The sequence below is a fragment of the Mus musculus genome, chromosome 3 (assembly GCF_000001635.26).
Source record: "Mus musculus strain C57BL/6J chromosome 3, GRCm38.p6 C57BL/6J".
NCBI lineage: Eukaryota > Metazoa > Chordata > Mammalia > Rodentia > Muridae > Mus > Mus musculus.
The window spans coordinates 83,352,822-83,365,129 of record NC_000069.6 but is presented as its reverse complement, the minus strand read 5'-3'; the positions used below and the strand labels follow the sequence as shown (position 1 = coordinate 83,365,129).

General features: G+C 40.2%; 1 protein-coding gene across 3 annotated transcripts in view; it reads right to left on the bottom strand.

Annotated features, from left to right (window-relative positions):
- Positions 1-2,100: 2,100 nt before the first annotated feature.
- Positions 2,101-12,308, bottom strand: part of Dchs2 (dachsous cadherin related 2) — a 236,086-nt gene continuing 225,878 nt past the window's right edge. Inside the window, exons 20-21 of one of the 3 annotated variants that reach the window (XM_030252336.1) lie at positions 9,296-11,277; positions 2,101-8,764 (exon numbers count right to left, since the gene is read on the bottom strand). In XM_030252336.1, the coding sequence (XP_030108196.1) occupies positions 8,663-8,764; positions 9,296-11,277 (2,084 nt within the window). In that variant the 3' untranslated portion in view covers positions 2,101-8,662. Of the gene's footprint in view, positions 11,278-12,308 lie in introns of all 3 variants that reach the window. The other 2 variants (XM_030252335.1, NM_001357165.2) reach the window with 2 other exon arrangements.

Below are 12,308 nucleotides of genomic sequence, written 5' to 3'. Positions count from 1 at the left end.
TCTGAATTCCTCCCTATGCAGAAGCTTAAAACCTTTCCAGTCAATCGCTCTTTTCAGCAGTTCCAAGCAATGGCCATGTTTGAGTGTGTATATTTCCTTTTGACATGTCTTCTGATTTGCATTCTAATTAATTTTACAATCAATCCGATTAAATGACATTTGTGGAGCTGTTAATTTCTTGTAATTTATTTCAATAGCTTTATTGAGATGGAGGCAATGCACCACATCATCCATCCATCCCCTGGAAGTATGCAATTCAATGCTTTTGGTATAGTCACAGAGTTGCATAACCATGACCTCAAGACATGTTAGGAAATTTTCACCACCAAACAGAAATTGTATACTGATTACCACTTAGTTTCTAAAATTCCTCAATTCTTCCAATTCTAAGGGTCTATATGCATCTGTATATTTGCTCATTGTGGATATTACATATAAACAAAGTCATACAATGTCAATGAATTCTTTCAGATAGCATAAGGTCGTCAGGATTGCTTATGTTACAATGTATTGTACTCAACGTACTGAACTCTTTCTTTCTTAGTAGTAATTTTTTATGTATATATTGCATTTGGTTCAATTATCAGTTGGCTGATTTTTTTTCTACTCTTGATTATTATGAAATACCTAGTTCTGAATATTCAGAGTTAAGCTTTGTGTGAGACTAACTTGTTAATTCTCTCAAATATATGTCTAGTGTAGAATTTCTGAATAGCAAGTTAACACTCGTAAATTTCCAAGGAACCATTAGACAGCTCCCACATGGCCAGAACAACCGTACATTCCATAAGCATTATATGAGATTCCAAGCTTCCTCATACCACCCAGTACTTGTTACTGTGTGTCTCTCAATATGTCTTAGGTGCGAGGTGGCAGTGTGTTTTGTCTTTAAGTTTTCCTTTTGATCTTTAAAAAATGTCCTTCAGTTTTTTTCTAAAGTTCTAGCAAGTAACTTTAAAAATCTACTTAAAAATGTGTGTGTGTGTGGGGGGGGTATGTATATACCCGTTTTTATTATAGTTTTTTTTTTTTAGCTTTGGCTTGGTGATCTCTTTCTCAATATACCTAGTAATTTTAGAATGTAGTCTATATAATATTTAAAATAATCAGTGTTATGAATGACAAGTGGTAAGATGCAAGTCATATCGTTGTACTTAAATAAGTCATCCTGATTGGATCTGGTGGTGTGTTCCTTTAACTCCAGCTTCTGGAGGATCTGAGCTGAAAGCCAGTTTAAGTTTGTTTCTGGTCTGTCTAGGCCATTTACTTGGATTGTACCTGAGGAAACCTAAAACATAGGCAGCGAGATAGATGGATGAATATATGCATACCCCCCACATAATGCATATATATGTTTATACACATATATAATATGTACATATGATCATATAAAACATATACAGTGAGATAGATAAATGAATATATATGTATATATATATATCTATATATATATATAGATAGATAGATAGATATATATCTATCAAGCTGAAATTATTTACTTCAAGCTTAATGTATTCAAATTTCCACTGTGTACTTGATGAGAGCTTACCTCTCCTGGCTTATGTTTCTCTCTCTGTGGGAATATTTATTTTGCTGGGTTTTTTCCAGATGCCTTCCTCCTTGCTGTTCCCATAAGACTAATTATTGTCTTCTCAAAATGGGCAGGTGTTCTCTTTAGCTTCTCAGGCTTGCAGTTGATTTAATTTAGTGTCTAAAAGGCCCCAATAAGTAGCATAGAGGATTCACCACTAGGACATTAAAGATGTTGAATTGTGGAGTTGATGATGGATGTAAATGTTATAGCCTAATATAAACTTGAAACCTATCTTGATAAGTGAATGACAACTATAAAAATGGAGGCAGAAAGAAAGAGAATGTGAAGATAGAATGTGATACTTGCCCTTAGACATTGTCTAGGAGCAAAAAGTACAGTTTTAAATTAGAAGGAATGGGTTGTTTTAAAATTAAAAACAAACAAACAAACAAACAAACAAACAAACATACAAAACTGGAACGAACAACTTAAAGAAACAAAACAACAACAACAACAAAAAACCAAGACCAACCCACATCAGCGCTTCATGATGAAATCAACATCGGTCCTTTAATAACTACATGCTTTATTCTTTAAAATTGACCATGAAAAATTTACATTCACATAGTGTGCATGTGTTAAAGAGAGACAGAGAGAAAGAGGCAGAGACAGAGGCAGAGATAGAGGCAGAGTATAAATTTTTGGCTTATATTACCTTTCAGTATCTTAAGTATCCTACACAGAGCCATGTGCCCGGAACCACGGATGCTAAAATGCAATGAAGCAGACATTCTTGATCTGGCACGTGACTAGGCAGCTTTATCTGCTGTTCTTTATTTTCCCTTCCAAGTTCAGAATTTTTAGAATATAGCTTGTTATTAACTTAAGGTTTTGGCTGATTTTTACATGGAATACCCTTCCAATATGAGATTCATAGTTTGGGTTTTGTATGGAAAGTTTTATTCAATTATGATCCTGTACTTGTTCTGTTCCATTTTTTTCTCTTCAAGAATTCCACTTATATGTGTGTTCCACCATTTTCCCTTGGCCTTCTAACTATGTGTGTTCAGCCGTTTTTCCCTCAGCCCTCTAACTCTACAGTTCCTACTCTGCTCTGACCATGACTTCTACAGCTGGTGACTTTTAATCTCTTCTTTCCTTTTCATTTGTTTCTTATCCCACTTTCACTGATTCTAGCAACTTTTGTCCCTTCTACTTTAGTCTCCTAAATTTTTGTATTTTAGTTTTTATTTGGTTTCTTTTTTTCTAATATCCTTCCATCAGGTAGTTATCCCATCTCTATATATTGTTGTTTAGTTAACATGTAGCCTTTATCAATTTGGTGATTTTTAATTTCCTTTATATTTACATTTGAAATATTAAACTAAAACTTTTATCAGACTTAACTTCGCAGTCTGCTATATTCATTGCTCAGTATTTTAGGTTACTTCCTGCTGTGAAAGTATTTTTCTCTTGCTCATGATTGTATGGGAAGGTCTTCTTATAGTTGAGGGCTCACTACATGGTGATAAGTGTCCACCAGCAAGCTCAACAGTCCAAGAGCATGACATTGGAGAGTGTCTTCTACATCTGCTAAGGCTTATAAGCAGAACCATGTGAGTCTTCTCATACCTGGGACTTCTCACTTTTGCTCTTTATACCTGCTTGAACTCTGTCTCCACTACACATTATCCATTGGGGCTGAGTGCTTCCATGGGGAGGTTCAGTTGGATATTTCTAAAGAAACAGGGGCATGGGCAGATCAGCCCAATCCCATTGTATCTCAACCTTCCTACTTGGTCACACTTGGAAAGGTTCAATTCAGAGCTTTGGGTGTATTTTCTGGGGATCCACAGCTTTCTATTCAAGCAAGTTGGGCAATTCCCCTTTGCTTGCCAAAGCTGCAGAGGTGTGGCCTTGCCTATCCCTCTGTGGTTTACAGTTTGTAAGAATACCTTCTCCTTTTGGTAGAAGGTGTTACCCACAAGACTTTTTCCTATACTTCTTTACCTCATTCTAGAACCTGGGTTGTTTCTCTAAAACTCCAGGAGTCTCCTGCTTCAGTTCCTGCCTGGCTGACAGATGGATATGCCCTTGCATGGGTCATTCACTTCATTTCAGATGACATCATATCTGAGCCTCTCCAGAGTGGCCAATCTGAAAGCATTGTGTGCTGATCCCTGACCTTGCCAATCTCTTTATTTTTCTTCATGTCACTTCATGCTAAGTGAATGTGTTTTTGCCATCTTCCTTAATGAAATAACATTTTGTGAGCCTGTCACCTTCTCTGCTGTGCTGAATCCCGTCATCTCCTACCCCTGCTTTCTAGTCTGTAAGTGCCAACTAAACCTATAAAGCACTTCTCAAATGTCCCTAGCAACTTTTGTCTTGACGCCACACCCAACACTCTACCCACTTTTCTGTATTAAAAACCAAATTCTTACCTTCGTTTTACTTTTAGTTCTATAATTTCACTTTAACTTTCATTCATTCCCCCTTGCTAGGTTCATTTTTCATTTCTACCATGAGGGGAAATGACTTCATATATTACTGCCTGCACTGATTGTTTAAAATACAACTGATTTACTTAAAAAGATATATTTGTGTTTGGCCTGCATGTATGTGTGTATGGCTGTGCCCATAGAGCACAGGAAATGGCACCAGACTTTCTGGATCAGGAGGTAGAGAGTTATGACCCAGGATGAGAGTCATGAGGACAGGACCCAGGTCCTCAGCAAGAGGGCTCTGACCCTCTAGCCCCATACCATGATCTTTGAAAAAGATTATTAACTAACTAATCTATGTTTGTTTAAAATATTAGTCACCAAATAAATTTATAAAGAGAAAACCTCTCAGAATGTCTCTGAAGTTTTAACCTTAGATTTGAGTCCATTTTGATGTGCACATTCTAACCAAGCATTTCTGCCAAACCATGTTCTCTCATGCTGATAAAATTCCTCTCTCCTTGCCATGCGTAGCGATGGTTTATTACAGGATCAAAAATAAATTAAGCCAACATACTTGGCTATGTCAGTGTGCTGTCACAAGGAATATGCTTTGAAATGTTGTTTACAGCCTGTTTCTAAATATACCGAAAACTCAGAAAGTGTATGTGTACATTGTGAGGAAGACAGAGAAAAATAAAATTCTGTCTTGGAAGGACATTATAGGTTTTGGCTTCTCTAAGATACTATAATAGGGCATTTGTACATACTTCTCTCAGCCCTGCAACTGGCCAAAAGCATGGAGCTAAGTACCAATTCTCACCTACTGGGGTTTAGGATGCACACCCATTCACACATTCTGAAAACTTATTCTAAAACCATCTGTGCTTCAGAACACAAGTGGAGCCCAGGCCTTTACCCTGAGGGTTGACTATCTAACAATGAGACACATTTATTTAGTTTTCTAAACAAAATAATTCCTTCTCACTCAAGAGATGTAATCGTGTGTCTGGTCTTTATTTGGCACGCCATTCCCCTTTTTATTACTCACATCACAGTTTTAGTTTTGTTTCGTGTTGAGTTGAATGAGTAAGGCTACATAGACAGAGACAGTAGGATCTGCTAACCGACATCAAATAGTCAAGTGCTAAGTTTATAGGAGAAATGTATAGTTTGATACTCTAGCCATTCCATCCTGGGTCTTTCCCAGGTTGCCATAATTCTATTTCTAATTGACACTTTTCTCTTACCTACACAGAATCACAATAACTCATATCACTAGGGTTAAAAAAAATTGAAGTTTTGAGGACAATTGGCTCTGTCTAGTGTTATACACTATGCTTTGAACATTGTGCAAATGTAATATTTGACAATGCAAACCAAGCGACTCCTTTTCCTTGGTTATGTATAAAGCCCACTACTCAGTTCTGTGGATTTCCAAGGACACACTCACGCAGAGGAAAGAAACCTAACCCTAATCACCCTACTGATACTTTATGTAATCCACCCACAGTGTGCTTGTGTGTGCGAGAGGGTTGCAAACAGAAAATACATGAAAGACTTCATATAAAATGCACTTCAGTTCATTTTAATTTAGTATTGGTTTATAATTTGATAGATCATAAGGAGGGGAAGAAAAGAGGTTCCTCAAAAAGGTGGCCTCATAAAGGATAGACAGATCACTCAGTAAACCCTTCACTGAGTTAACACAATAGCACTGTTTTGCACGAGGTCATGCCCTTCTGTTTTCCTGCATCTATCTGCTTATGTCCTCTAGTTCTTTTCAGAACGAAGATTCTACTCTGTTCTCCATTTCCCAGCTTGACTCCCCCATCCTTCTTCCCTCCATCCATGTCTAGCATGAGCAGAAGCCAACACTGGGACACCTGGCTTAGGTCCTAAGCTAAGCTTCTCCAACTCCAGCCATCTCAGAATTCCTCTGGCAGAAGGATTTTCCATTCCATCCCTCTCTGCACAAACAACCTGCTCAAAGCTCCTAGGATCAAGTAAAATATACTGTGAAGATACCTTCGATAAGCTTATCTGGAAATCTCCCTTGGCCATATCCCCTTCTGTGTTTCATTCCTTTGAAGCAGCTAGTCATCTTGGATCCTTAGTCAGAATTTGCTCTTTTTATCTTAGAGTTAAGGTACATGCACAGTGTCAAAAATAAAACAAGAGCAACTGCTATGAGCTAATAGTTAATTTTCACCCCTGTAACTTCTTGAGAAACGTATGGAGAATGTCAAGGATAAAGGTGTGGAAAAACAAATTCTACCCCAGCTGGATATCTAACTTGGGCTCCACATGCAAGCAAGAGAGCTGCCAGTAGTGGATAACACATTTCAATATTTTTAAAAACAGTGAAATGAGCAATTCCCTAAAGATACAGCATTTCCCCCTATATTTGCCCAGGAATCCGTTTTGGAAGCTGATCCAATGATTACTACTGGGACGCAGAATTTTGACATCCATTTGGTACTGATTTACACCAGGATTTTTAAGGCTGCCAACAAGAGAGTCCAGAATTTCAGGCAGCCAAAAATTCCACAAGAGACAACTGTCTTTTATTTTATAGCTTATGAATTTGGGGCTTAATATGATTTTCCACTAACAAGTTCTGTACCCCCTCCCGAGTGCCAAAGCTGGTGTAGAGATCAGCAAAGTAACACGGAACAGATGAGGTGGCTTAATATTCAACTTGAAGGAAGACAGTTGAAATTATATTGTTTACTTAGGAAAAAGCACTCTGGTTTAAAGGGCTGACACGTGATTTATTATAAACACTTAACCAGTGTGTTCACATCTTGCCCTCCACTCGACTTGTGGCGGTTATTTGATGGTGCTGCAGTTCTGGGGTGGTATTAATAAAGTCATCAATTAAAGATCTGCTACATATTGGTAAGGAGCTCGAAATGCGTGTTGTCTTCTGTTGCTTATGAACTAGCGAGGAAAAAAAGCCCACAGAGTCATGTTCAGTCATAAATCGAAAACAAATGACTTAGAAAAGAGTGAGATGGAGAATCCCCTTTTCAAAGCCTAAGTAAATGGAAAAACCCATCGAAAAACAAGGTATTTGTGGTGAACACAAATAATTCTGCTACAAAGTATGGAATTGGGGAAAGGAAACCCCAAGTATCATCTCCCTCCGATCAATGCTCTTCATTGGAAAGAGGTGGGAGACAAATCTTATTGGCACTGTGAAATAATTATGCATTTTTTCCTTTTACAAAAGTCAATACATTTCTTCTTCAGATGCCCTGAAGATAAGGTGAGACATGAATCAGTGATGTCATATTGAAATGGCTCCCATGTAGATGACCTTCCCTGGAATTAAAGCTTATCCAAAATCCTCCATGGCCATCACACTACTTACAAATGAGGGCTTAGACACAGGCTCTCAGTTTGAGTCAACAAGAGGACACAGTCATACATTCTATCAGTATAGGGAGCCATCAAATTGCTGCCCTACTAAATTTGATATCAAACTGTGCCTACAATGTTTTTAAGTGAAGAGAAATTATTTCATGCAATTCCAAAGGTGGGATAGATTGGGGGGGGGTTATTAAAAGAGCTAGCTATGGAGCAGAAGCCTGTCTGACCTACTGAGAAAAATACCCAGATGCATTAAATGTTTCACAATGGAATCCCTGGAAGGTGATCCTAAATCCTGGCTATGGTCTCCATGCTGCCCCCACCCCAGTAGGATGACTGGTTGATCATCACCTTCAGGATACAACTATCGTCTCAATGCTGTAAAATGTCTCTGATGCCCTCTTGTTTCATCAGAGAGAGGGGCTGTAACTCTCCATGTGAGCACCAGGCATCGTGACTGTGTTTCTGAAACAGGAACTGGGTAAAGCAGAATTCTTTACACCTCCTTGTGAAACTATTCCAAGCAAGGACAGAGTACAGGAGAACAGTAAATGGAAGGGAGACTTCTGACACCCACCCTTAACTTTAATAGTAGAAACTTTCATATATATAAAAGAAAAACTTCATTTAAAAATATACTGCTAAAATACTCTATGAAATTTATAATTAGCTAGTAACGTAGTTTTATCTACACAAACTTCAAAAGTGGACATTGAGTAGATAAATTATCTCACACCCAAAGTCACACTATCCCTAAAGAAAATAAAATGAAGTGATTTCTATAAATTAATCTTTGAAGGTTTTTTTTTTTAATCTGGACAGAGCACCAGTGGGGTCATCATTTGGAGAGAAGGCAGAGTATCATGTTGGTCACATGCTGAGCTGCCTAAGATTCTCCTGTCCATCGCAGCCTTACATCAAGAAAGGGTTTTCTGCTTCATTCAATCAAGAGTGCATTTTTGGCTATATTAGCACAGCGTCATGAAAAATTCCAATCATAATTTCTGATGCTTATTCAAATCATAAACTTTCAACATCAAAGAAACAGGAATGATAAAACATACTAGTTAATGTCCACACACACACACACACACACGCGCGCGCGCGAATCCTGAGAGTAACCCAAAAAATCTAGACAAGGAAATAACTTCTCATTAAGGCTGGAAGAGTTTTGAGAAACTGAAATACACGCTGGCTACATGAGATAGTCTGCTGTTGGGTAAGAATGAACCCACCCTTCTGAACTTGCTTGAGTCTTTTCATGTCTGAGCTGAGAGATGGGCGAGCAGGCACGGAGTCAGCATCAGGTCTATCCTTGAACTTCATCTTCAGCTTTCCTGTCATGCCATGGGCCAAGCATGTGCGTTCCTCTAGATTCTCCATCTGGCAACATTGGTGACCTGGCAGGAGTCTGCATTGTCAGTAGGGAAAGAGATGGAGAGAAGTTGGGAGTCATGACTTCTGGTAGAGACCCGCCATGGTAGGGAAGGGGAGACCGGGGGAATTTCGGAAGAACTTGGCCCAGGGTGATGGCTGGCATTCGTGGGGGAACTGCCTTAATCCCTGGCTGCGCTACTGCTGTGATCAAAGGGGGTGGAAAAACAAAAGACGTGTCTTTTGGAATGCCAGGCACCTGCATATGTTCATCCTTTAGTCTGGCAATATCATTAAACACTGAGGCAAGATGCTGGAACTTGGGTTCCCAACTGAGGAAGTAATCCCAGGCATAGCTGCCTCTGACATCATCAGAAGAAGTCATCTGAGTGGAAGGAGCTACACATCTTCCTTCCTGACTGCCTGAAGTGAAGGACTCTCTCCTGCTCTCAGCCAAGACACCTGCTGTTGCCTCTCTTCTCAGGGATAATGCATTATTTTGAACATAGATTACGTCACAGCCTTCCCCTCCAACTCCTTCCTCAAACATGTGGCTGGCTTCCATTACCTCAGAACTAGTCATCACATCTGTCTCTCCTGACAGGCAAGAAAGCTGGTCAGAGTCCCTAGGGATGCCCGAGTCCGGCACCCTGGAACCCTGGTCACTCAGGGCATAGTCTGAGTCCTTTCTATAAGGATTCTCATTTATCCTCTGGATTTCTTTATCTTCTGCAGTTTCTCCATCCACAGAGCAGTGGCCACTGTAGTTTGAGTGCCTGAATAGGTGGATAATGTCCTTCTCCATGACACTCATTAAGTTCAACCATTCAGCAGGCATGACTTCACCAGGCCCTGTCACACCCCTGTACTCGGCGGTCTCCTGCCCAGCCTTAAGCTCACTTGCAGCCCCAGTCAATTTGGGATCAGCATCTGGGGATGATGGGGTCTTCTTCTCCTCATAGCTGTGTAGTGGGTCTTTTTGCTTATGCCTTAAAATCAGTACAATTAGAGTGCAGACAAGCGAGAGGAACACTAACAAGGAGACCACAAGGCTGATGGAGAAACTGTGAACCAGTACTGTTCTATGGTGTCCTTCAGCTGGCAAAGAGACATTCACAAACACGCTGCAGGATGTGGATTTGGAGCCGGGTTTGGGGCTATGAGCAATTATTTTCACTTCCAGAGTGTCTTCTTTGACGAGCTGACTGCTTCCTAGGAGAGGAGCTCTAACCCAGTAAATGTTGCCATTCGTTTTGTTGACCGAGAAGACAGTGGATGGAGTCCTAAGAGAGTAGAGCACTTCCCCATCCACCCCAGCATCCGCGTCCGAGGCCTCTACTCTGCCAATCAGCTGCTGTCCTTGACCCTTCTCACGGAGACTGAAAAAATATTGGTCTTGAGTAAAAATGGGTTCAAACTCGTCTATCCCTTCAACTTCCACCCAAACCTCCAGAGAAGCTGAGGCATCACCTCTGTCTTTGGCCTGAACCAGGAGGCAGTACTCCCTGACACTCTCATAGTCAAGCATTTGCTCAGTGTGAATGTCCCCTGTCAAAGGATCAATGGCAAAGAGATCCTGATAAGGATGCATCCCGTGTGTGACAAGGCAGGGTGACACAATAGAGTAAGTCACCTCTCCGTAAGGCCCGGTGTCAAAATCCAGAGCGTGCACAGAACATATGATGGAGAGAGGAGGCAGGTTTTCAGGAGTGATGCAGGCCAAGGTAGAGGACAGAAACTGAGGTGAGTGGTCATTGTCATCTAACACACTGATATGCACAGCAGCAAAAGAGACGTGTTTCTCCTCCTCATCTGTAGCTTGGATGGTTAGAGTGAAGGCTACTGTTTCCTCGTAATCCAGAGGTTTCACCAAATAAAGAACCCCAGTTCTGTCTTCTAAGTAAAAATGTTCTTTTTCATTTCCAGAGATTATGCCATAGATGATTTCTGCATGTGAACCTTTGTCAGGGTCATCTGCCGATACCATGGTGATGTGACTCCCCACCGGGGTGCTTTCCTTGACATGGGCTTGGTAGTGTCGACTGCTGAAGGTGGGTGCATTGTCATTGATATCAAGAATGTCTATTGCTATGACACTTGTGGAACTCAGTGGAGGGCAGCCGTGGTCAGACGCAAGAATCACAAGCTTGTGGCTGGCACTAGCTTCTCTGTCCAGAGCATGAAGCAACACAAGAGCACCCCTCTGCTGGTGGGGATGTTCTGAACCAAGTAGGCTGGTTTCGATGTGGAAGTAGTTGTGTAAGTTGCCGCTGATGATAGAATACTCGGTGTGTGTGTTTTCGAAAGAGTAGTCACCGTCAATAGTTGAAAATGTCATGAGGGTACTTCCGATGGGTGTATCTTCACTCAAGCTAAGATTATAGCACCCTGCTGGAAACTCGGGGGCATAGTTGTTTACATCTTGTATTTCTATCTCCACTAATGTGAGAGCCGTCAAGGAGGGAATTCCACCATCATTGGCTTCAACAAGAAACCGAAGTGTCGGTATTTTTTCCAGAACTGATACAGAATTAGTAGTGAATATGGTGCCTGAAAAATAAGACAGTGTGTCAATGCTGTGAACTAAGTGTTCATGATCTGTTTAGTTAGCAAATGTTTACTGAATATGCAAATATACTTTGCTCTTCGCTGGGTGTTTTAAGTTACAGCCAACAAGAAGTCCAAATAGATTTCAAAATTATTATATTTATGCAAAAGCTTCAGAAATAATCTTCAGTTTCCATATACATGGGCTGTTTGAGGCTCCCTTTGCTACATTTTTTCCTGAATTGCTTTTGTATAGTAAGTTGTTTCATTATTACTTTTAAAAGAAAGTACACTCTTATCTTATACAGTTTTATTTTATTCCATTATCTCTAAATACATATCCAGAGATGATCTAGCTGAGCGGGGCTAACTAAAAGATAACTATTCAGAGCGGGGCAGGGTAGTGAATGCCGATAATCCTAGCATTTGGGAGGCTGAGGCAGGAGGATTGAAAGTTAGGGACCAGACTGGGATGTACAATGAGACTCTGTCTCAACTAAAAATTAAATGGCTTGGATATTCAAGCATTCAAGTGGTAGAGTATGTGTGCCTGGACCTCCCTCACACACACACACACACACACACACACACACACACACACATACACACACACACACATACACACACACACACACACACACACACACACGAGGGGGCTCTACTTTGGAAATTACTTTATCCAAATAAAAGCAGTGAAAATGAGAATTTGGAGTGTTTAATTACAGAGATAAGCTCATGAGTTAATTCATCAAGAGGCGTCTTTGTCCTTATGATAAAATACATCAGATATCTCTTATTGTGGCAAGCATGGAAGTAATGTCTTTTACGAGTGTGTATACAATGGTCTTATTATTAAAGTGTTTTAAGTGTGGTCACTAAAAATAGCTGCTGAACCACTGGTGAGGTTTAACTATCACATTTCAACTACAGCCACACCATGAACTAGACTGATTAATTTAAAACATTCTAATCAACACTCTGAGGCAATGTTTCCATACCACACCTATCAGGCAAATGTGCTGCTAAGACTTAAG